Raw genomic sequence first — 26334 nt, 5'->3', positions numbered from 1 at the left:
AGAATACAGAATATCTCTTTCACCTGAGCAGAAGGGTTAAAAGCTCATTAAAAATGGAATAACTTTCTCAGTGTGTGATTCTAATTCATTTCCTGCTACGTATGCGACTACCAGAAAGCGTTTTGTTACCATCAGTGAACGCTTACAGCACGTGGGGAAAGAATGATCAGGAGACCTTTCAAGGTTTCTTCCAACTTGTTTTCACCACTTAAATTCACTTCCCTCCCCAATAACATCAGGTTGCTTATTTTCCAGACTTTTAAAATACAATTATAAAATTGCATTTTATGTGTACATGTATCTATAGAGAATATTGCCTATAGTATTTTTGTGCTATTACATGATGTAATAGAATTTACATACATGATATCACACTTTTTACATATTTCTCATATTTTACTTTTACTTACATATTTTAACTTCATGTATTTTGGAGATTTTTCCCATGACATAACATATGATTTAGCTCATTCTGAATGAGTTGCATAGTTTTCCAAACCTTGGATTATATAATTGTTTGTCTAACCATTCTTCTTTATGGGAAATGTAGGGGTTTTTTGCACATTTTTTTTTTTGCTGTTTAAACAGTTCTATAATTAACATCCCTATATATCCCTTAAATATAAACCTCAATATTTAAGAACAAATGTTAATATTTAGTATATCAACAAGTAGGATTATAAATGAAATGTGCAGATCACCAGATATATTGTCCAGCTGTGCTCCAAAAGAGCTGTGCTACTTGATTCATCGACCAAGAGTTTAAGAGAGTTCCTGCTTCTCTAAACCTTAGTCACCACTTGATACTGAAGGGGAGTGGGATTTGGTACTTCACAGTATGCCTCTTTGGCATAAGGATTATTTTAGTCTGATTACTTAAGAAACTCAGGAGAAACCCTGAAAACCAAAAACCTAGTAAAAGTTTGATAAGAGACATTTATATTTATGCATTTACATTTGTAAGGGAAATTTCCATTTCTCTTTTTTTTTTTTTACCAGGAAGGAAGGGATGCCTCTAAATCTCTAGAAACTTACTTACGAAGAAAGCAGAGACTTGGGTCTGCACATCAGCCTCACCCTCATTTGCTATGCCATTCCTGGTAATAATCCCCACCCCCAACACCTTTTTGTGTCTTTAGCTGAAAAGGACATTGGAAGTGATGGCTTCAGCCACGCTGGGTGGCTCCTCAGCTTTCCTGGGTATCTCCCATGTATTCAAGAGATATATGTCTTATTAAACTCTTGACTGTTTTTCTCCTGTTCGTCTGTCTTTTTATAACAGGGGTATCTTAGCCAAGAACCCAGAAGGATAGAGGAAAAATTATTTTTCCTCTCTTATAATATTGTCAAACTTTACATTTTGACCAAACTAAGGTAAAAATAATATTTTACTCTTATTTGAATTTTCACTTCCCTTGAAACTACTGTCACAGAACATCTTTTCATAACATTTGTCCATTTGCATTTTATCTCAGTGCGACTCCCTATTTATATTCTTTACCTATTATATATACTCTAATGGGCTGAGTGTCTTCTTCTTTTTATTGTGCAGAAATTTTTCATATATTTGGATACCACACCTTTCACTGTTATGAGATGCAAATCTTTTTCCCCAGAGTGGCAGACTGTTGATTGGCTACCAAAGAATCTCTCCTGACTCCCTTCTCCATTTTATTTCTCCTACTGTAAGGGCTAAAGAAGATAGATTTGCTTGCCCAGCCCCCTTTCTGCACCCAAGAATGGGCACATTAAACACTTTGGGCCAATTTGATGAAGAGGCCACAGGCCTATCAAAAGGAAACTGGGGAGCTGGGACAAGCTTGGGTCCTTGATGAATTTGTTGAGCAGCCCCATTTGCTTTGGGATCATCCACCTCTACAGCTTTTGCTGTGAGAACGATAAATGTCTCAACGTCCCAATGGTTTACACCACTGTGTCAGTCATATCGTATGTTCCTTGCAGCAAGCCCAATGCACCCCAATTAATATACCATTCTGGCACCACTCTTCTTGTCTGCGCATTTTCAATGATTGGTTTTTAACTACAGGTTTTGTTCCAGTGACTCATGGATATTCACACCAAAGGCACCACGTCTAAAAGCCTAGAACCTTTTTATATTTCTTTTCTTTTTTTAAAAATTTTTTAATGTTTATTTATTTTTTGAGAGAGAGAGAGCACAAGCAGGGGAGGGGCAGAGAGAGAGGGAGACACAGAATCCGAAGCAGGCTCCAGGCTCTGAGCTGTCAGCACAGAGCCCGATGTGGGGCTCGAACCCACAAACCATGAGATCATGACCTGAGCTGAAGTCTGGCGCTTAATCAACTGAGCCACCCTGGCGCCCCAAACCTTTTTATATTTCGAACTTACTTTGTACCTTCTCCCTAACCTTCATCACTGAGCACATAAGAATTCAACATATTTTTTTGGATGTTAACTTCTATCCTTTTAATAAAAAAGGGTTATTAGTCTAGGCCAAGGAAATGTGGTTCTTTCACCCATGCCTTCTTGTAGCTCTCTTATAGCTTTCCCGGCACAAAACACCATTGTGAAAATTCTTGAATGAGAAAATAATCACAACTATGTTAAATCATTAGATGGGCTTATTGCACATTGTTTGGGATACTATCTCTTGAATAGTTTATAAGTTATATTATAAACTATAAAAGTATAGTTTATTATACTTTAAACCTTCAAATATTTCAATAGTTTTTCTCCTAATTTACATCTTTCTCTCCAAGTCAGAACTCAACTCTTCCCTTTTGCTTCTCTGCTGCTTTTTTCTCATTACAAAGTTTGACTCTAAGTCATATGTAAATATTTTATAATTTGTTCCAGCAGTATCACAGATGAAAAAAATGTGAAAACCCTCCAGCTAAAAAAGCTTATTAATGTTGCTTAAAATAAAATAAACATTATTATAATTAAGAACTGAATGCATAAGCACTAGGAATGAAGAAGAAACAAACAAACAAACAAAAACAGAGAAGCAGACATGTGCACGGAGATCGCCCTGGGGGAGCATGGGGAAAATGGTTCAGGTTTGCTGCAAAGTTTGTATTTTAAAGCTCACACAAAGCACAGAAATGTGAACTAGGGCCAAAGATAAGTGGGGGCAGGGTGGAAAATTAAATGTTCTTTAAAGCTGAGGAACTTGTAAGGCTGCACTGTGAATCAGCTAGGAAAAAACCCAAAAAACTAGCAGGTGGATGACAAAGATGTTGTTTCCAATTTAGCTATTGGAGGAGTAAGAAACATTTCTACTAAAGAATATTACACAGAAGCTGATTCTCATACAATCTAGAGACAGAATTCATATTGCCTGTCAGGATCTAACAAAACTCCAATATACACCCCCCACCCCCCCAAAATTCTCAAAATACATGTGAAAACAAGATAACATGAATAACATCAGCAGAAAAAAAATGGCAGAATCAGAACCACATACAATGCAGATATTGAAATGATCAGATTAAAAAAATAAACTGTATTTAAAATACTGAAAGAAAAAAATAGTTTTGATGTGTTACAAAAGAAGAAATACTACAGAAATGCCCACAAGGTTTGAAGAAAGCATGAATAGACATTTTTCCAAAGAAGACATACAGATGGCTGAAAGACACATGAAAAGATGCTCAACATCACTCATCATCATGGAAATACAAATCAAAACCACAATAAGATACCACCTCACACCTGTCAGAATGGCTAAAATTAACAACTCAGAAAACAACAGATGTTGGCAGGGAGGCAGAGAAAGGGGAACCCTCTTACATTGTTAGTGGGAACACAAACTGGTGCAGCCATTCTAGAAAACAGTATGGAGGTTCCTCAAAAAGTTAAAAATAGAACTACTCTACAACCCAGCAATTGCACTACTAGATATTTACCCAAAGGATACAAAAATACAGATTCAAAGGAGTACATGCACCACAATGTTTACAGCAGCATTATAACAATAGCCAAACTATAGACAGAGCCCAAGTGTCCATCAACTGATGAATAAAGATTATATATATATACACACATATATATACACACACACACACACACACAATGGAATATTGCTCAGTCATGAAAAAATGAAATCTTGCCATTTGCAACAATGCTGATAGAGTTAGAGTGTATTATGCTAAGTGAAATAAGTGAGCCAGAAAAGAACAAATACCGTATGATTTCACTCAAATGTGGAGTTTAGGAAACAAAACAGATGAACATATGGGACGAGGGGAAAAAGAGGGAAGCAAACCATAAGAGACTCTTAACAATAAAGAACAAACTGGGAATTGATGGAGGGAGGTGGGTGGGGGATGGGCTAAATTGGTGACGAGTGGTAAGGAAGGCACTTGTTGTGATGAGCACTGGGTGTTATATGTAAGTAATGAATCACTAAATTATACTCCTGAAACAAACAAACAACAACCAAAAAGAAATGCCCAGAAGTTTTGAAAAGGAACCAAACAGAACTTCTAGATATGCTAAATATTACCATCAAGATCAGAAATACAATGGATAGGTTAAATAGCATATTACACATAGCTAAACATAGAGTACACCAGAAGGTAGATTTGAAGAAACTACACAGAATGAATCCTGGAAACACAAGGAGAAATAAGTAAAAAAGGTTAAGAGACATGACAGTAAAATGAGAAGTTACAATGTACTTCTAATTGAGTTTCAGAAAAACATAATAGAGATGACAGGAGAGAGGCAATCTTCAAAAAGATAACGACTAAGAAAACTCCAAATTTAATGAGAACACTGGTATTCAAGCCATGAAGTCATAAATTTTCCAAAATGGCATAATAATAACATGAAAACCCCACACCAAACATAACTGTGGTGAAACTTCAGATCACTGAAGACAAAGGGATCTTGAAACCAAGATCTTCCTGTTTATTAGTTTGGAAAGTTGTCTGACTGCTTTAATTGAGGTCAATATTAAAAATTTTAAGCAAGACAGGAGGCTTATTATTCTCTTATATTAACATCTGAGCTGATAATGGTTCAGTATAGTAGAGAAGCCTTACCGTGTAAGACAATGTGGAAGCTTTGTTGCTTTCCTTTTATTGCTCTGCTATGTTCCAGGACACTGCTTACCAAAGTGAACTCCCTACCACAAGTTCCCACAGTAGTCTGTTGAGAAAGGTAAGCATGGATAAGGAGGGCCCTTCATTTTCATTTAAGAACAATGTCTAGGGTGATTACATACACCTTTCCTCTCGCTACCAGCACTTAGTCATAAGGTCATACCTACTTGAATAGATGCTAGGAAATCAAGTCACTAGCTGAATGGCCATGTACTTAGCTAAAACTCAGGGAATTCTACTATGAAAAAGAAGCCATGGCAATGAATACGGGGTTGGGGGGGGGGTGCAATTAACAATCTCTGTAACGACCAGCAAAACTATCTTTTGATAATATGGGGAATAAAAACATTTTAAGATGAAAAAAAAATCAAAATTTACTACCAATAGTCTCTCATTAAAGGAATACCCAAGAGGTGTCTTCCAGGAGAAATAAAAATGATACTAGAAGATATTGTAAGCCAAGAAATAGCAAATATGGAGCAAGTCTTACCACATATTAATTTATAACAAATAATAATAAAATGTCTAATTTGTGATGTTAAAAAAGTACTAAAATACCAGATAGCAACAGCACATAAATTATAAAAAGGATGATCCAAGAGAAAAAAAATTCCAAGAATATTGTGTTGGTTGAAATAAGGGTAGAAATTATGGTTCATTTTGGACTTTGTCACATTAAATATGTTTGTTAAAATCTCTTGGTTAACTACTGAAAAAACAGCTATAGAGAGAATGATTTCTGAATTAGTGGAGGGGAGAAAAGAATGAGAATAATAACAAAAAGTCAAAAAGTAGATAAAACTTCAACAAACCAAGAAATCCACACATATATCATGTGGGACAAATAGCAAAAATTGCAGTGATAGATGGATATAGGAATATTTGCCCCAAGAGGTTAATGATCAAAAACAACAGAATGGACTAAACTCTAAAAAGAAAGATTGCAAAACCAGATTGAAAACAAAATCTAACCATATGCTATTTAAAGAGAACACATCTCAAACATAAAGACATGGAAAGGCTGAAACTAAGAGGCTGGAGAAAATACCTACCAGGAAAATAAGTCAAGCAAGAAATGTTGATATAGCAAGTTGTTCTCAGTTTTTTGCACACTGTAATACAAACTCAAGATATACAATGCAGAATTACAAACAAAATTTGACAGAAGGACACTGAAGTAGAAGACTTTAAACACTTATGTCACTAATTGAAAGATAAAAAAATAATGCAGACAAAGGAGATGCTAACAACACAATTTACAATTTGATTTACTGGGTATTTATATTTAGAATTCTGAACTCCACAATTAGAACACGCACATTCTACTAGAGCATGCATGGAACATCTGTAAAACCTGACCAAGGCCACAAGGCAATGTCAAAGAATCAACAAATGTCAAAAAATTGGTACTATATAGACTATCTCCCATGATAAGGTACAATAAAATTAATCCGCCAAGAAAACAGTAAAAAGTGCACATTCAATTGGAAATTTAAAAAGGCACTTTTAAGTAAATCATGGCTAAAAGAGGAATAACAAAAAGACATAAAGGATGATAGCTCACAGAAATCTTAAGTTTCACTACACTGTAATTAAAATGTACAGACAATAAAAAGTCCCATAAACAACAAGAAAGCCATAGACCATGAAACGATATTTGCAAACCATTTCATTAATAAAGATTAGTGTCCAGAATACATAAAATCTCTTAGATACTAATGAGCAAAAAACCTGCATGACAAAACCAAGAAAAAAGTTTATAAACAGGTATTTATATAGAAAGAAATCTGAGGCACCTGGGTGGTTCAGTCAGTTGAGCATCTAACTCTTGATTTCGACTCATGTCATGATGTCACAGTTTGTGGGATTGAGCCCCACGTCTGGCTCTGCACTGAGTATGGAGCCTCCTTGGGACTCTCCCTTTCTCTCGGCCCCTCCCCTGCTGGCTCGCGCTCTCTCTCTCTCTCTCTCTCTCACACACACACACAAATAAATAAACAAACAAACAAACATTAAAAAAAAAAAAGGAATCCAAATGACTCAGACACAAATGAACAACTGCCCCATGTCACTAGCAGAGATGGAAAGTCTTATTTCAAATAACAGCCACACAGGGTTTTACAGTCATCAGATAAGCAAAAGTTCTCATGTTTGGCAACAACAGACAGTGCTGGTGAGATGCTTAAAAGCCAGAACTCTTCTAGATTTTGTGGGAAAAGATATTGGGACAACCACCCTGAAAGGCAATTAGTGGCTTCTTCATGAAGCTGAAGGTACACCCCTATTCTCCAACAAATCTGATTCTAAGTGTTATTGTAAGAGCACTCGACTTATGTTTGCAGAGACACACAAAGGATGTTCAGTAGGCAAATACTCCACTGTAGTGGGTCAATAAACTGTAGTTCATATAATGGAACAATGTGTATTACCCTTGATAAAGTTCAAAGACATGCTTTTGGGTTAAGAAAAAAGCAAGCTACACAGTTGAAAATAAATCTGTGTTTCTAATTCCAAGATTAAACTAAAGATCACTCCTTATATTTAAGTTTTATTTTAAGTTTATGTGTTTATTTTGAGAGAGAGAGAGAGAGAGAGAATGAGCAGGGGAGAGGCAGAGAGAGACAGGGGAAGAGGATCTGACAGCACAGAGCCCAATGCGGGGTTCGAACCCATGAACCTTGAGATCATGACCTGAGCTGAAGACAGACGCTTATCCAACTGAGCCACCCAGGCCCCTCATTTGATTTAAATTTTGTAATGCACAGAATACTTACATACACTTTTTCTCATGTATTCCTCATAACATCACAGAAGGGTGCTATTTGACATATGAGGAAATGGAGATTCACTGTAGTTCAAAGATTTGCCTGGCCTTTTCTTAAAAGTTTATTTATTTACTTTGAGGTGGGGGGGAAGGACAGAGACAGAGAGAGGGAGAGAGAGAATCCAGACACCAGGCTTGAACACACAACTGTGAGATCATGACCTGAGCTGAAACCAAGAGTCAGACACTTAACCGACTGAGTCCCCCAGGTGCCCCAAGATTTGCCCAGTTTTATGATTTAAACTTAATGCTTTTACCATCACTCCACATTTGCTTCTTTGGGATAAAGAGTCTCCTGTTCCAAAAAAAAAGGAGGGGGGGGACTTGGGTTCCACATCTGCACTTGAAAGAATGTTCTCTGTGCCAAAGGTAAAGGAGAAACTGCTGGGATATATTTCAGATACATTCAGTAGGCTCTCTTCCTTTTTGTTCAGTTCAGGAAATGTGGCGCACAGATGAAGGAAAACCATGGTGGTGGGGCCACACTGGAGTGAACCTTCACGCTGTGAGCCAGTGGTCGGTCTGCGTGATCTCCTGCACGCATCTTGGTGGGGCCGCCTCCTCTGGAAGGCCAGCGTGCAAGGGCTGCTCGGGCATCAGAACATTCCTCCTGCAAGGTCTGGATTTCCTTATTTGCTTGGGATTCTTCTCCCTGCTTCCTTTGTCTTTCTGCCTTGATCCATTAGCTACTTCCTAGCCACAGACCGACTCTATCATCCTCACCTCAAGGAAACACCGATAACCCCAGTTTAGGCGATTAGACATAAAATGAGCACTTAAACACATTATATGGAAAAATTCATCATGGCAAATCTGAAGACCCACACAGTGCAATTACATACATTTTATGTTTTATAATGATGTTTTCTGTGTCTCCCTCCTTCCTTCCTCCTCCTCCCCCCTCACCCTCACCCTGGCCAATCTCCTTCTCTCTCCTTTTTTTTCTTCTTTAAAAATTTTTTTTATATTTGAGAGAGAGACAGAGTGCAAGTGGGGGAGGGGTAGAGAGAGAGGGAGACACAGAATCTGAAGCAGGCTCCAGGCCATCTGAACTGTCAGCACAGAGCCCAACGTGGGGTTCAAACTCACAAACTGTGAGATCGTGACTTGAGCCGAAGTCAGACATTTAACCGACTAAGCCACCCACGTGCCTCCCTCCCTCTCCTTTTTGCAGGAAGTTCCCATCAGTGGTGGGGAACTTCATATTCAGATAGGGTAATTTTCCTGCTGAATTTTCCTCATGGATCAATTGTAATACAGAATGAGCAAAGGGAGGGTATGCAAATCTTAAAGTTACAAGTAGAGGGCCAATCTTTGAAACATTCACACTGAAAATGAACCACAGGAGTTTAAAGGGGAGATTTTGAAATACATAACCATTTGAGAGATAAGTATGCTATAGAGGTTAAAGAGGGTCATCTGTAAGAGTCATGGAGACCTGGATTTGAAGAAAAGATGTGTTCTTTAGGCAAGTTACTTAACATCTCTGTGCTTCAGTTTGCTCACAGAATTAAGTATATGTTTATTAGCACAGCGGCAAACACATATTAGACACACAATAGATAATAGCTATAAATATTGCTAAAGAACATTTAAGTCTAAATTAGGCAAGACTTACTGGTGGGCCTGCTGGTCCCAGAGTCCCTGTATTGACTTCAGAACAGGAGCAGGAATGTGGTAGCTCCGGACAGGTCTCCTCATCCCTCTGAGAGGAAAAAAAAAAAAAAAAAACCAAACCATAACTGTTAACAAGACAATACAAATGGCTTTATGGATCAAGGAAAACACTTTGATTTAAGACACTTAAAAAAAACTTTTAAGTGAACATTGGTGTGGAAAGGCAAAGAATATTCTCTCCTGCTCACAAAATATTTTCCTTAAAGAAAAATGAATGAGTGTCTAGTGAGTCACTGATCATCACCCTTACCAAAGGATGTTGATAAAATGAGCTTGGAGGTGAAGAAAAATGAAATGCAGGCGAAGAAAGAAAGGCAGAAGTGGGTGCAGAAAAAATTCCTGGTTACTATTTCCTTCAGTTTGAGTAGGAGTACTCTATGAACTACAGGTCTTGAAAATTTTCTTTTTTCTATTTCAAAGGATATTTTTTCCTTTCAAAAGGATAAAAAAAATGTGTTGGAATAGTCACTCGGAACTGCATCTACACTAAAACACACAAAACAAAGTAAAAACAGTGCTTAAATGTATTGTCAATTCCCCACAGCAACTTTAATTATGACTCACATTCTGTGGTTGAAATTAGGAAACATCATAGCATCAATCTAAAGCTTTGGGACAGAGGCTCATTTTGCTTCTCTAGCACAGTTTTGTTGCCACATGACATTAAAGATAGATTATGAATGTCTGGTTGAACATCTCTGGATGAGTTACCGGGGTATGAAGACAGAGTACCTGCTAACAGCTATCGAAAAATTTATGAATATCTCATTTGAAGCACCAGCCAAAAATGAAGTCTGCACTGGGATAAGACACTACAGAACTTCATAGGGTTCATCAGTCCCATTGGATAGAGAGAAAATAAACATCATTATTTAAGACTGGGGAAAAACAAAGCTGGGACTGAATAGAACACAGATGATAATTAAGTGATCAAGTTGAAAATAATCTCAGTATCGGGGCGCCTGGGTGGCGCAGTCGGTTAAGCGTCCGACTTCAGCCAGGTCACGATCTCGCGGTCCGTGAGTTCGAGCCCCGCGTCAGGCTCTGGGCTGATGGCTCGGAGCCTGGAGCCTGTTTCCGATTCTGTGTCTCCCTCTCTCTCTGCCCCTCCCCCGTTCATGCTCTGTCTCTCTCTGTCCCAAAATAAATAAAAAACGTTGAAAAAAATATATAAAAAAAAAAAAAAAAGAAAATAATCTCAGTATCTAAAATGTTCACAACAGAAACCCAAAAAAGGTTGAGCAGGGGATCTATATATACTGTATATACTTTTCTCTAAATGTTGGACAATAGTCAAAGCTTTCAGCTCATTACAGGAAACCCCACTGCTACCACATCCGGCCTGACATATGGGCAGCTAGAGTGAAATACAAACTTAAGTATCCAGAAAGAGCCCCCTAACAAGGCTGATACCAGGCCTCTTGTGACCAGAGGCCGTAATGGTTTTGCCACTGCTGCTGACTATACATGCCTTCCTACTATGGAATTGGCCTATCTTCAGTGATAGAAATGAAAAGAAAAGCTCTCATCAGGCCTGAGTCCTTCCTAGGAAAAGTGGTGATTGCATTTGGCTAGAGACAGCATAGGATTCTGAGTGTTTCTGCTTCTAATTTCCAATCCATCTGTGCTTAAGCGTGATATCACGGTGTCTCTGATTTAATTCTTCACCAGAGTTTACTTGGAAATTAATTTTGGTTTTTTTTGGTTTTTTTTTGTTTTTTTAATTTTTTTTTCAACGTTTATTTATTTTTGGGACAGAGAGAGACAGAGCATGAACGGGGGAGGGGCAGAGAGAGAGGGAGACACAGAATCCAAAGGAGGTTCCAGGCTCTGAGCTGTCAGCCCAGAGCCGGACACGAGGCTCAAACCCATGAACTGCGAGATCATGACCTGAGCCAAAGTCCGATGCTCAACCAACTGAGCCACACAGGCGCCCCATCAGTTAACTCTTGAACAACGTGTTTGAACTGCACTAGTCCACTTACCTGTGGATTGGTTTTTCAATAAATACAGTGCAATGCTGTAAATATATTTTCTCTTCCTTGTGATTGTCTTAATAACATCTTTTCTCTAGCTTACTTTACTGTAAGAATATAGTATATAATGCATATAACATACAAAATATGTGTTAATCAACTGTTTCTGTTATCAGTAAGACTAGTAGTAGTTAAGTTTTGGGTAAGTCCAAGGTCATATGCAGACGTTTTCCTGAGTGGGGAGGAGAGCTGATGACTCCAACCCCCACACTGTTCAAGGCCAACTGTATTTCCTTCTCAAACATAGTCACCATGAATGTAATGCTTGCAAAAGAGGATGTGATCTGGAGGAAGTAGTTAAGAAGGCAAATCTCTAGACTTCATGAAGGTTACTCCATGCACATTCTCCAAGTTTAATTATTAAGACATGACTATTACCCAACCACTACAGGGTCATCCATTTCGGCTCGCTGTCTTCAAGGATCCTAAAATATGAATCTGGTTTTATACATACAGGTATAACCCCATGAACCACACTTGCTATTAATAATGTGAAAAACATTTGATTTTCTAGTAGCATCGCATATGTCGAACAGATTATGACTATGATTTCAGAACTGTGTGTCAAGATTCTCTGAGGCACCTTAGCAAACTCACGGGGGCACGGTGAATGTTTTTAAAAACTCAAGAGAAATAGCAATATTCGGCACCCATAGGACTTCATATGAACAACTAGCTCAAGGTAGTTCACAGTCTTAACATCAGATACTGAAATACTCTTTTTGATGACGTCAGATACTTGCAAATCTGGGGTTTTGGCAGTTGCTATGATGGAAAGCAAGTACCATGGGAAACATCAATGTAAAAAAAGAAGTGAGGGTGGCGACATCCGATCAGATTCTAACATATGAAAAATCATGCACTCTTGATAGGCATGTGCATCCCATTAGTAAGTAATGTGGTTTTTTAAGAATAAAATGAAAATACCATTTTTTGCTTTCAATTCATGTGTTTGTTTTTTTTTATGCAGCTACTGAGTTTAGAGCATCAATGTTTAAGATTTTTGGACCTAATTCCTTCATATAGAGATTTGTTAGGCATTTCCTTTGGCTTAGGGGTGCCATGAACAAAATGATTGCAACACTAAAGGTTTCGTGAACCAGGAAATTTGAGAACCTCTGGACTATGGGTAAATTGCACGCCTGGATCTGGGCAGTCCCCATCATGTAAGTCAGTATATCCTGTTGATGTCAGACACGCCTCCTTCTCAATCTCTTCGGCTTTTCATTGTGATCATCACAATGAATTATCTTGTTATGAATGTTATGAAATCACATTTAACTTTCAGAGAAAATTAAATATAATTTTAGAACTTTTCAATAAAGAACAGGCCTACTAATAAAAGAAGAATTCTTACCAGGCCTGGAAGTTCACAGCATTTGTCTTTATTGGCCCATGATGTGGAACAAATAATATCAAACATCTGTAACTGGAACTGCAATTTAAAATGAAATTGTCATTTAATTAAAAATAGACACACTGTGTCTAGAATTATGATTTCATATTCTGCATCACATAATGGAACACTGATATGTTTGTAACGTAACATTACAGTAAATAAATAAGAAAGTCATTCCAAAATATAAAACTAATTTTGTTCCTCAAGCACACAGTGACTTAAGATTTCATGTATAATTAATCCATCAAAAATTCCCTTATTTATCACAACTTCACCTCTCATTTCTGCCCAAAGAAGCTTAGTACCTCAGTTAAAAGTCGGCCAGTACTGTCTTCATGGTTACAACCAGGGTCTCTGTAATCCTACAACATTCCACATGTTTCTTTCACAGCATATCACCCACCATACAGTATGATTATTTATATTAGCTCCTCCTTAGACTGTGAGCTCTTCAAGGAACAGAGAACCACTAATTCATCTTTGTGTCCCCATCATAATATGTGATATGTAGTAGGTATTCACAAAGCCTTGTCAAATGAATTCTGACTTCAATCACTTATGCATACGTTCAACAGATTTTTCTTTAGTGTATAATGCAAACCAGATACTACATCAACCTTTAGAATATGAAAATGAACAAAATCAAAATCTTGCCCTCAAAGATCTTACTGGGAGTGACAGGTAGGCACAGGAATACTGTATACAACATTGTAAATGTCATGACAAATTCACAAATGGAATTGTGAGAATCCGTGCTAAGTCTATTTTTATGTAAGCCATTGATCATGCCATAAATATTTAGTCTTGTTCTACTCATGTATGTTGGTGAAACTCAGTGTTCATTTTGAAATATACAGAAATATCACTATAACATTATTGAGGGCTAACATTAGCTTCATGACCTAATCATTTCTAATATATTTCTTCCCATATTATTTTCAAGTATTAGAAGTGTCACCAATTACAGAGCTGGAAGAAGGGTGAAATCTTTTCATTTTACATCTACAACCTTCCTTGAGGGAGTGGTGTTTTCAGCAAGTTCTAGAAACTCTTTTGGTGCCTTATTTTCTCCCAAGGAATACTACTTGTCTCTGTCAGGGGTCCTCTGGATGAGAATGAGAATGCCCGAGAAGACAGTACTCCTGAAATAGGTTGTTAACAATGCATACAGCATCGCAGAAGACTCTGCTCTGAGAGTACAGAAAATAAAATCAGGCTTTCTTTTGTAATATGAAAGAACTGCGCTTTGCTGTAAATATCCTTTCCCAAGAGTTTTGCAAGATTAATAAAATAAAGCTTAAATATTGAAAGCACATTCATGAATCAAAGCATCACAGGGTTTTTGTTTGTTTGTTTCTATATACAACTGTTGAGTTGTTTGAAGAAATATGTGCATGGCTCACTGCTCATTTTTCTCCATATTAAAAAAAATTCCCAATGGGTATGATATCTGAGTCTGTGGAGGGCAACCATACAGCAAAATAATGATCATTTAAAAATTAGGCTTTTCAAATTATGGAAAGAGCCTAAATATCCATCAACTGATGAATGGATAAAGAAATTGTGGTTCATATACACAATGGAATACTACTTGGCAATGAGAAAGAATGAAATATGGCCTTTTGTAGCAACGTGGATGGAACTGGAGAGTGTTATGCTAAGTGAAATAAGTCATACAGAGAAAGACAGATACCATATGTTTTCACTCTTATGTGGTTCCTGAGAAACTTAACAGAAGACCATGGGGGAGGGGACGGAAAAAAAACAGTTAAGAGAGGGAGGGAGCCAAACCATAAGAGACTCTTAAAAACTGAGAATAAACTGAGGGTGGATGGGGGCTGGGAGGGAAGGGATGGTGGGTGATGGACATTGAGGAGGGCACCTGTTGGGATGAGCACTGGGTGTCGTATGGAAACCAATTTGACAATAAATTTCACGTTTTAAAAAAAATTAGGCTTTTAAGATTTTCAAACCAAGAAAAAATAGGTTTTTAAAATTAAAACATTTTTAAGGAACACGGATGCTGATTTTTATGATTAATAGCAACAAAGAGATTTCAAGGACCATAGACGTTAGGAGGCTATAGAGCTAAACTGCCTGGGTGTAGTCCTTGAATCACTCACAAAGTCATTTTGAATGATGATGTAATGTGTTCAAGTCTCAAGTTCCCTCATCTGTAAAGTTAATGTAATAATAGTAGCTCTTTAATTATAACTAGACATTAGTGTAATAATAATAATAGCTATAACAATAAAATGAGTTCCCACCAGCAGTGCAGCCACTTTGGAAAATGATATGGAGGTTCCTCAAAAATTAAAAATAGAGCTACCTTATGACTCAGCAATTGCACTGCTAGGTATTTATTCAAAGAATACAAAAATTCTGTTTTGAAGGGGCTCATGCACCCCATTGTTTATAGCAGTACTATCAACAATAGCCAAATTATGGAAAGAGCCCAAATTTCCATTGACTAATGAATGGATAAAGTAGATGTGGTGTATAATAAACAATGGAATATTACTCGGCGATCAAAAAGAATGAAATCTTGCCATTTGCAACAACGTGGATGGATCTAGAGTGTATTATGCTAAGCAAAATAAGTCAGTCAGAGAAAGACAAATATCCTAGGATTTCACTCATAAGTGAAATTTAAGAAACAAAACAGATGAACATAAGGGAAGGGAAGCAAAAATAATATAAAACAGAGAGGGAGATAAACCATAAGAGACTCTTAAAGACAGAGAACAAACTGGGGTTGCTGGAGGGGTGGTGGGTGGGGAGATTGGCTAAACGGATGATGGGTATTGAAGAGGGCACTTGTTGGGATGAGCACTGGGTGTTATATGTAAGTGATGAATTACTAAATTCTATTCTTGAAATCATCATTACACTGTATGTTCACTAACTTAGATTTAAATAAAATTGAAAAAAAAACAATAACATGAGTTAATGTAGTGAAATATTTATAACAGTGCCTAGAAATACAGTCATTATAAATAATACATATTATTTTTTTTTTAATTTTTTTTTCAACGTTTATTTATTTTTGGGACAGAGAGAGACAGAGCATGAATGGGGGAGGGGCAGAGAGAGAGGGAGACACAGAATCGGAAACAGGCTCCAGGCTCTGAGCCATCAGCCCAGAGCCTGACGCGGGGCTCGAACTCACGGACCGCGAGATCGTGACCCGGCTGAAGTCGGACGCTTAACCGACGGCGCCACCCAGGCGCCCCTATACATATTACTTTAATGAAGCATGTACAGCCCTTTCATAACTGAATTATTTAAGGTTTAGGAGTCTATCATACAAAGGCCAAAAGAATGGAATTAAAATGAAAGTGGTATTATCAAGGACAGAAATATAACAGTAGTCTGTTTCCACATTAATCATATGTGTTTAACACTTTGATTGAGAAAAATCTAAGCAAATAATGACAATAGCAGTGGACATTTGCTGAAAACCTACTACGTGCCAGGCACTATCCTAAGGAATTTGCATGTATCTTTTTTTTTTTATTTAAAATTTTTTTTTAACGTTTATTTATTTTTGAGACACAGAGAGACAGAGCATGAACAGAAGAGGGGCAGAGAGAGAGGGAGACACAGAATCAGAAGCAGGCTCCAGGCTCTGAACCATCAGCCCAGAGCCCGATGCAGGGCTCGAACTCACGGACCGCAAGATCGTGACCTGGGCTGAAGTCGGACGTCTAACCGACTAAGCCACCCAGGCACCCCTGCATGTATCTTTTAATCCTCAGCTCACCACTGTGAGGTATAATAGCAATGCCAACCCCATTCTGCTGATCAGGACCTGGGAAGAAACAGCCTAAGAAACGTAAGCACGAGCTGAAAGCAGAGTTCTGGTTGGGATTTGAACAGCACATTTCATTTTCTTGTGCTTCATTTTGCAGTGAAAGGATCTTTGGTCTCATGTTTAAAATGCAGACACCCCACCCTAACTTTACAATGCTATTTGTCTGGGGCATTTATTAAATGGACCCCATTATGACAGTATTAGATTCAGTTCAGTCTGTTAGTCATTCATCCATTAAGAAATTCCCCATTTCTGAATAGAGCCCACAGTGTAAAAGCTTTTTAGTGAATGGAAAGATGTAAGTAAAAGAAAGAAGGGTCACGAACCCCAGTGAAGACCAGGCTTTCTTGATGTTTTTCAAATAAACATTCACTACCTAATCACCTTTAATGGGATGATGTCTACAAACAAAGCTTTGGCTAACCTTCTGTCCCATTGAGCTATTGGGATCCTTAGGAGTTTATTTTATTTATTCAAGGGGTTGAATGCCTACTAAGTGCTGAATGAAGCCAATACTATCATTTGTGGAATGCTGTGGGCTGTCTTTTCTTTTTCAAGTTTGATGAAGTCAGCAGCCTTTTTTTTGTGAGTACAACAAATTTATTCATAATTGTTTTGTATTTGTAATTGCTTGGATTCCTCAGCCTTTATTTAGGGACTTCTTTTCCAAGGCACATTTCTGAAGACTGATTAAAAAAAAACCCTCTGAATTTTATTCCAAAAGCAATGACATACATATTTGTAGAAATTGTGTAGGGAACAGTACATAGTATGTCAAAAGATCTTATATTTGAGTGCCTGAAAATACAAGACAATGTGGTTCAAAATCAATCATACTTTAAGCAACTAACGCAAAAGTCAGCCTCTTTTTGCTTTTGTAACTAACTGAACATTATAAAAAATATATGTGTGAAAAAAGAGAGAAAAGAGACAGGGGTGCATAAGCTCCTACTTTCATTTGTTATAATACCTTCCAGGGGAACGCTTAGTCAATTACAAATGCTCTTTTTTCATTATTGGACATTTTGGTCTGGGTGTAACACAAAAGGCAAGTCATTTGGGGTCAAAAGTTAACACGAAAATGAGAATAAAATATTTCTCATCGGTTGAGTCATTGTGATGTGAATGGGAATGAAAATGTAGCCTGGCTCAACTTTCCACTGATAACCAGATTTTATCCTCTGATTTTTCTCCAGCATCGCATAACTAAGCTTATAACTTGAAGTCAAGCTGTACCTGAAATTATACAAATACTTAGATTTACACTGCACAGGAATACTAGGGAAAGAGCAACTGAGGACCTCAGTCATCTTCTGCTTTAAGCTGGTGTTTAACTTTTACAGACTCCATCTCAAAGCTAAGATTTATTAAGCACTGACCCCTTCTCAGCTATTGAGCATGGTTGTCTTACTTGGTCTCAGTCAATTTATTGAATTTAAGGGAAACCATAATGGCACTAATTAAATGAGGAGATGAAAATTAACAGCTGTTGTACCTATTGGTTGTAATTAAAATGTTTAGGTGTAGGCATCCCTTCGGGAGGACATCTTGACTGCATTTACTTTCAGGGTCAGAATTTAAATAATGATGAGTCTTTGAATATGTTCGTGAACAGACAAGGCATAGGCACAGACCAGACTCCCTCCTATGCTTTAAATTCTATAAGAATCAGTCTGACCCAGTGGTAGAGAGCTTACCAAGGCAGGCAGGTAATCTTGGGCAAGTCACATACAGTCTCATATCTTGCTTTCCTCACTTTTTGAAAGGGGATCCCTCTCTAACTTCTTGAAGTCTCAGTTTCTGAATCTATAAAGTGGGTATAATATAAGGATCTCTTCCTACAGTTATTGGAGGATTAAACAAGATAATCTCAGGGGCGCCTGGGTGGCGCAGTCGGTTAAGCGTCCGACTTCAGCCAGGTCACGATCTCGCGGTCCGGGAGTTCGAGCCCCGCGTCAGGCTCTGGGCTGATGGCTCAGAGCCTGGAGCCTGTTTCCGATTCTGTGTCTCCCTCTCTCTCTGCCACTCCCCCGTTCATGCTCTGTCTCTCTCTGTCCCAAAAATAAATAAACGTTGAAAAAAAAAATTAAAAAAAAAAAAAAAAAAAAAGATAATCTCAGAAAAGCACACACTCCCTGGTCCATAGCAGGCATGCAATAAATATGAGCTACTATTATTTTAAGGATTAAAATACATAATTCATATGAAAACATGATCATTTTCTTGTAATTTAAAAACACTTGTTTCGGGGTGCCTGGGTGGCTCAGTTAGTTAAGCGTCCATCTTTGGCTCAGGTCATGATCTCACGGTGAGTTCAAGTCCTGCATCAGGCTCTGTGCTGACAGCTCAGAGCCTGGAGCCTGCTTCGGATTCTGTGTCTCCCTCTCTGTCTGCCCCTCCCCCACTCACACTCGGTCTCTCTCTCTCTCTCTCTCTCTCTCTCTCTCTTTCAAAAATAAATACACATTAAAAAAATTAAAACACTTGTTTCTATACCATCATTGACTAGTCTACTGTTGATTCCCACATAAAAGCTTTAACTCAGTAAATTATGTTATAAAAAAACTCCATAACATAACTTGTACTCGTGTTTATTTATATAGCAGAGGACTAAAGAAATGTCAATTGGATAGTTATATGTGTTAGATTTGGAAAGGGGGCAAGAAAGGCACAAAGAACATGATCACATGCCAGGAAGCTGAAAATATTTCTAGGATCATCTGGCAGCATTATAATTTTATCAGGTATCAAAAAAGAAGAAACTTCTTAGGAGAGAGAACAGAAAGGAGAAGCACAGTTGTTAGGTTTCTTCCCACATGTGTTTTGACAGCTTAGTTAAGCCAGCTTCTTAGCTTAGTCCCACTAGGAACTATAAAATCTCACATTACTGAACACAAGCTGTTTTTATTACGAATGTGAGCAATTCTAATACAGTAGTTACTGTATCCCTAAATCCACTCATCTCTCTTCCATTCAACTTTGGTTTAAGAAGAATCTATTTTCTTTAAAGACTGAATATTATAGTTTTCCCATCATCTGGCATTTTTTGAATCACTGCTGAATTTGCTAGCGAATGCTGGCCTATAAACTACTCATCTCTCTTATATGACAATTACTCCACCTGGAATAATCCAATACTTGCACATTACATGTTCCCTTTTGCTGAGTACTGGGGTACAGATATCTATCAAAATTATGTTACTAATTTGTGACTTCTAAGTTGAAAGCTGCAGACTGAAACCTCTTTTTGCTTTGCACTGCAACAGTGAAGTAATCACCCAAAAGAACAAGTGAGTTTCCGATCACATTCTTGAGATCTAATCTAATATTATCCATTTCAACGTAATCAAATTCTTTAATAAGTGGGCACACTGAAAATCTATTTAGTGATCCTTTGTAGACTTCCAGATTCTAACAAAAGCCACAACTTTTTCCTTGGGAGACTTACAAAGAACTCTTTAATTATTGACTTCTATAAATTCCCCTTTGTCTGCTACTGGCTGGAAGTTACCACAGAGGGTGCTCTGTTTAATTGCTTTTCTTTCGTGCCCAAAAGTAAAGATTTATTGCCCGTTGATTTAAAACCTACAGGCACGTTTGCTTTCAGAAATAAATTCTTTGATATATAATTGGTCATATATTTGGAGTACAATTATTACAGAGAGCTTAATTTGAAATGTAATTATTGTAATTATAATTATAAAACTGTAATTGTAAAATACAAATTAGAAGAAGGTAGGATATATATATAACTGGACTACCGTCAATGCCACATATGGAATACAATATATACGAAACAACATTTTAAGAAAAGACACGATACAATTCAAATAGATGACATTCTACTTAATGTCTATCAAGTATGTCTTGAGAGCTTACTCCTTTGATCCGAATTTATTAGATACTGTTATGTGGGGTAGAAGGTGGTAGTTGTAAATGAAGACCATGGCATGGTATCTCTTTTAAGGGATTTATACTCTGGCTAGAGGGGCAAAGTGTAGATAAATAGAAGTGCAAGAACATAATAGATGGCTACAAATAATTGAGTGTTAAACAAGCACTAGAGGTTTAGAAAAGGTAAGGTGGAGGAGGTAATATTAACATTAATAATAACTACCGCTCTTCATTGAATGGCACTATGTGTCAGGGATTTTATAGGCATTATTTCTAAAATGAAAAAAAAAATAGTACTAAGTGACTTGGGTCCAGAATCTCAAACAGCTAGCATTGTTTCTCTTTCTTAAATTGCAGTCTATTCGTTCACCCATCCAAGCATCTATCTATAGACATCCATTTATCCCCACAAGATATCCTTAGTTTGCTAATTATGGAGACTTATAAATTCTGGAGTGTGTTATCAAAAGGTATCTTCTATGAAGCAGAAGATGGTGTGTTTCTTAATCAGTATGAAATACAAAACATTAAGAATTGATAATTCCTCAATATAATGTAAACATTCTTGTTTTTATGGTAAAAAAACCTGTATTTAGATTTAGCCAGCTTGACTCAGTTTAGATGTTCCCAATTTTGTTGGCGACATTGAAAGCATTATAATCAGGAGTCATTCAAACATATGCCTTCTTCTCTCCATTGGACCTGATGAGGGTGTCGACTTTGGCCAAGACAATGCCATATGGCTTCTTCAGTCTGTTTGATCTGGTGCTTGTTGGCCTTGATGTCCACAATGAACACAAGTGTGTTGTTGACTTTTATTTTCTTGATAGCTGACTTGGTGGTCAGGGGGAACTTGAGGATGGCATATTGGTCAAGCCTGTTTCTCCTGGGGGCACTCTTTTGAGGATATTTGGGCTGCCTTTGGAGACACAATGTCTTGGACCCTCAGAAGGTTAGGAAGTGTGTGTGTATGTGTGTGTATGTGTTTGCGGATGCCTTTCAGCACTGCTTTCTTGGCCCTCAAAGCCTTTGTTTTGACTTCGGCTTTGGGAGGAGCACGGGGCTTCCTTCTTCACTTTAGGCACTATCCTTGCAAAAGGTTATAATGTAAATATACTTTTTAAAAATTTATTTACTTAAATTCAAGTTAGTTAACATACAGTGTAGTAATGGTTTCAAGAGTAGAACCCAGTGATTCATCACTTACATATGACACCCAGTGCTCATCCCAACAAGTGCCCTCCTTACTGCCCATCAATATGGAGGTTCCTCAAAAAATTAAAAATAGAATTACCCTATGACCCAACAATTGCACTAATGTAAGCATTCTTAAAAGTCCCTTACCATAACCGAAAATAAGAGAGCCTTCCATAGCTTTCATAGTCTCTCTTTCTGAACATCTAATCCATGCTTCTCCAAAGGAAAGTAGAAACAAAAGTATTTTTAAAGACACATCAACACTAATTGTTAAGCTAATCAGCACACATCTCTCAAGGTCTGAAAGCATTAAGGTTTCCCTATATACACAAAGATTTCCCTTGTATTGTTACAAAGAGAAATGCCACTAAATAGCGAAGTGTCCAGGAGGAAATCACTTGACCACTCTGAAACTGTTTTGAACAGAACTGCTTTGAAGGGTGGGGACACGTGCTCCTCCATGTCCTGTCTCCCCTTCAATTAGCATGAGACTGTTTTAATCTTATTTATTTGACATACTAGAAGATTTCATTTGTATAAAGTGATCTTCAGCTTAGAAAGACTTTGAAAACCATCAAGGCATTCTCCAGTTCCATATTGCTGGCTAGTTCTACAAATCTAGAAAGCGGAAGACAATAATAGTGACTCATAATTAACTTGATTATTCTGTTACATAGAAATGTTCATTAAAATAGTTGGAATTGCTTCCAAGAATAAAATGCCTTCTAGGCTAATTGGTTCTAATTATAGAATGACTCAAATGAGAGAATGTCGCTAATTGGCTGTGAACACAAGGTGTAAAAACAAAAGCTTATGTACACTATTCTTTTTTGTGGGTAGTGAAAGAAAGGAATGTGGTTTCTTTGCCAATTGGAAGTCTCCTAGTCTTAAATTCTATGCTATATGATGAAAATATATTGTCTTAAAATGATTTGTTACTTAAATAACTTAATGATTAAAGGGTAAACTTCACATTACCAATAATAAAAATCTCATTTAAAACGCCCAAATCTAACCCAAATGAGAAATTTACATAAATCTCCTGTGTATTATAGTCATATATTTTGTACGAATTTATATTTGCTTATTTAGAGGTCTGATTTACAGTTTCAATTCTCATTAACAAACCATTTATGCCATAAACCATTTGATGAATATTTTACCATATGCATTTTAAAATGCCTTTAGAAAACACACTAGTCTAATTCCTGGAACCATTATCCTTATTACAATATAGCAGAGGTTTACTGCCAAGAACTTGGGAGTGTATATTTTCATTCATTTAAAGAGGCTGTTATCTATTTACCCAACCATCCATCTATCCATCCATCCATCCATCCATCCATCCATCCATCCATTCTCTTACCAAATTTCCCCCCTGGAAAACCCTTGTTTTCCCCCTATAATAACAGCACAGCTTCACTTGTTTATCCACTTACTGGTGCAGAATTTCCATTTGGTCCCCTTGATCTGACCATTCTTCCCAGGACTTCAACACCATCCAACGTGATATTAGCTGAGGCATTTATTGCCTTCTCAGCCACGTGCTTGCAGTCAATAACCACTTGGACCAAAGTCTTGCTGACAACAATGTGTATCTGGGTAAAAGTAAAGATGTTTCAGGAGGTAAGAGGCAGGAAGAAATATCAACCAAACTTACATAACTGCATGATTCATCACTAAAAAGTAGGAAAGGGAAGGGAAGGAATTCTGGCACTATGCATTCTGCTACAAGAGAAAGGTTCTACTTTTACTACCACCATGACTGCCCCACATTCAGGTAGCACTTCTATCTTTATTTAATTAACATTTTCTTTCAAAATGACTTCAAAAGCGTTCCCAATCTAGTGTTTCTTTAAAGCAGCAATATCCTGGGGTGCCTGGGAACCTGCTTCAGATTCTGTGCCTCCCTCTCTCTCTGCCTTTCCCCACTCATGCTCTGTTTCTCTCTCTCCCTCTCTCTCTCTCTCTCTCCCTCAGAAATAAAATAAACATTAAAAAATTTTAAAAACATGTTTAAAGCAGCAATATCCTGAAATGACAGGATGGGTGCACTAGTTATACCTTTTCTGAATGCACGTGGAAATGAACATGAAAATATTAAAATAAAAAATGCTAACTGATTTACCAGCAAAAGTTATCTATGGTACCTTCCAGTTGTTCTCAAACCTCCTTTTCATAATACTTATTTAATTTAAGATGAAGAGAGGAGATCTAGAATCTAAAGAGGAAGGAGGAATTCTTTCTGGTGACTTCAGGACCAAAAGAAATAAAACCTTTTGGCTTAATGTGTGGCACAATTTTCTCAAAGTGAAATTTCTAGAATTTTCAGGTCTATAGTAATATATATTCAGGAGTGTATACATTCTTTGTAAGGATTTGTAAAAATGTGTGTTATCTTTTTTATTTTTGAGAGAGAGAGAGAGAGAGAGAGCAAGCAGGGGAGGAACAGAGAGAGGAGGAGACACAGAATCCAAAGCAGCAGTCTCAGGAACCCCCGGCCATGTGGTTTTTAATACTCACGGATCTCACATGCTTTCATCTCCCTTATAATTTTTCTTGACCGCTTTGCAATAGACTCTGCTTAACCAAGAACGAATCATACCAAGAGGAATGTGGTGAGTAAATGACAATAAATCCAAAGAGATGCTAATGGAACTATTTTGAATCATGAACTAATAAATCTCTACCTGCATCTCATGTTTTTAAGATACTTTACTTCTGGTTGTACAGTTCTTTTAAACATAAACAGTTTTTTGTATGCAACTGTTTTTGTGCAAAGACGATTAAGAACGTTGGTATGCAGTTGTTCTTATGCAGCTATGGTAGTTGAAACTCCAAAAAGTAGCAAAGTTGTGTCAGTTAGGACTTGACCGTGATCTAGGTCAGGAGACAGAAGCCAAGAGGAAGACTGCTTGCAACATCCCTTCCTTCACTGAACACACAAGAAGGAGGGTCAAGAGGCAAGGCTTTTTGCAGCACCACCTCTAAATGCTGCTCTCCCTGTGGTCTTGGCAGACTGCATTCCTTCACAGCCCAGAGATCAGTGGGGTCATTTGCTAAGCACAAAGGAAACAGTAAATGTGGGATCCACTCTTGCAACCCCAAAACTAAGTGTTTCAGAGATACGAAGTGGTAAGGGGCAGAGTTCTATCACAAGTACCAGGTAGAAATGAGAACTACAGTCAGTCAGGTTTTACAAAATTCTTCCTCACAATAACTTTTATAATGGAGGTGAGGGGTTATCTGTGTATGTGTAAAAATATCAGTACAAACTATCTTCACGTTTTAACATGATTTAGCTGACTGGGCTTTCATCTACACTGGTGGCTGGGTAGACCAGCAATCCTCTCCACATCACACATCATGTAGCAAATTAACAACTGTCCTCCTAGTAATACAGTAGTACCCTGTAATTGTTCCTCCAAGTGTGAGCCTGGACCACTTTTTGGGTACCTGATAAAAATGCACAGCTTGGGGTCGCATCTTAGAACTACCAAACCAGAATAAGCCCACAGATAATTCTTACTCCAATGAAAATATGAGATCTAAAGCTCCGTGGGATTTTTTTTTTTTACACTTCTCTGCTGCTTGGTCCACAATAAATAGAATAAAGAATATACGTCTCTGTTGCTTTGCACACAGCAAACAAAGAAAATATGTGTACAAAGCATTACTCACCTTGTGAAAGCTGCCATGGAAAATTTTCCTAATTTCAGGTCCTTCAAAAGTAACCGTTTGAAAATCCCCACTGTAGTCATAGTTGAAATATGTTAAGGTTTTACCACCATCTAATCAAAGAAAAATAAAGTTTAGAAAGTATTATAATGGGTAAATAATTTTTCTAAAATTCAAGTTGCCTGGGTGGCTCAGTCAGTTAAGCATCCTACTTTGGCTCAGGTCATGATCTTGTGGTTGGTGGGTTCGAGCCCCACGTCGGGCTCTGTGCTGACAGCTCAGAGCCTGGAGCCTGCCTCAGATTCTGTGTCTCCCTCTCTGCTACTCCCCCACTCACACTCTATCTCTCTCTCAAAAATAAGTAATAAAATAAACACATAAAAATTTTAATTTTTTTACAAAAAATTCAAGACTGAAAATAATGCATCCTTTGTTTTGAGGCTATATTAAAAAATTTTTTTTAATGCTTATTTATTTTTGAGAGAGAGAGAGAGACAGACAGACAGAGCATGAGCAGGAGAGGAGAAGGAGGAGAGAGAGAGAGGGAGATACAGAATCTGAAGTAGGCTCCAGGCTCTGAGCTGTCAGCACAGACCCCGACGCAGGACTTGAACACATAAACTGTGAGATCACAACCTGAGTCCCGACAGAGGCACCCAGGCGTCCCTTAAGGCTGTGTTTAGAACAGAGTGATGAGTAAGTACGGAAATGATCTATAGTCCTTGGGT

At 37.6% G+C, this 26334-nt stretch overlaps 1 protein-coding gene across 2 annotated transcripts in view; it reads right to left on the bottom strand.

The window, feature by feature from the left end:
- The window catches only part of COL14A1 (collagen type XIV alpha 1 chain), a 194872-nt gene that overhangs the window by 56141 nt on the left and 112397 nt on the right, over positions 1–26334 (bottom strand). For both annotated transcript variants that reach the window (XM_047073804.1, XM_047073805.1), the window contains exons 32-35: positions 25610–25719; positions 23368–23526; positions 12982–13059; positions 9530–9616 (exon numbers count right to left, since the gene is read on the bottom strand). In XM_047073804.1, the coding sequence (XP_046929760.1) occupies positions 9530–9616; positions 12982–13059; positions 23368–23526; positions 25610–25719 (434 nt within the window). The remainder of the gene's footprint in view (positions 1–9529; positions 9617–12981; positions 13060–23367; positions 23527–25609; positions 25720–26334) is intronic.

This window comes from Lynx rufus, unplaced genomic scaffold, assembly GCF_022079265.1.
Source record: "Lynx rufus isolate CCGP_SWC_20201006 ecotype Redwood Valley unplaced genomic scaffold, mLynRuf1.p SCAF_12, whole genome shotgun sequence".
NCBI classification, from domain to species: domain Eukaryota; kingdom Metazoa; phylum Chordata; class Mammalia; order Carnivora; family Felidae; genus Lynx; species Lynx rufus.
This window is presented reverse-complemented; position numbering and strand designations above follow the sequence as displayed.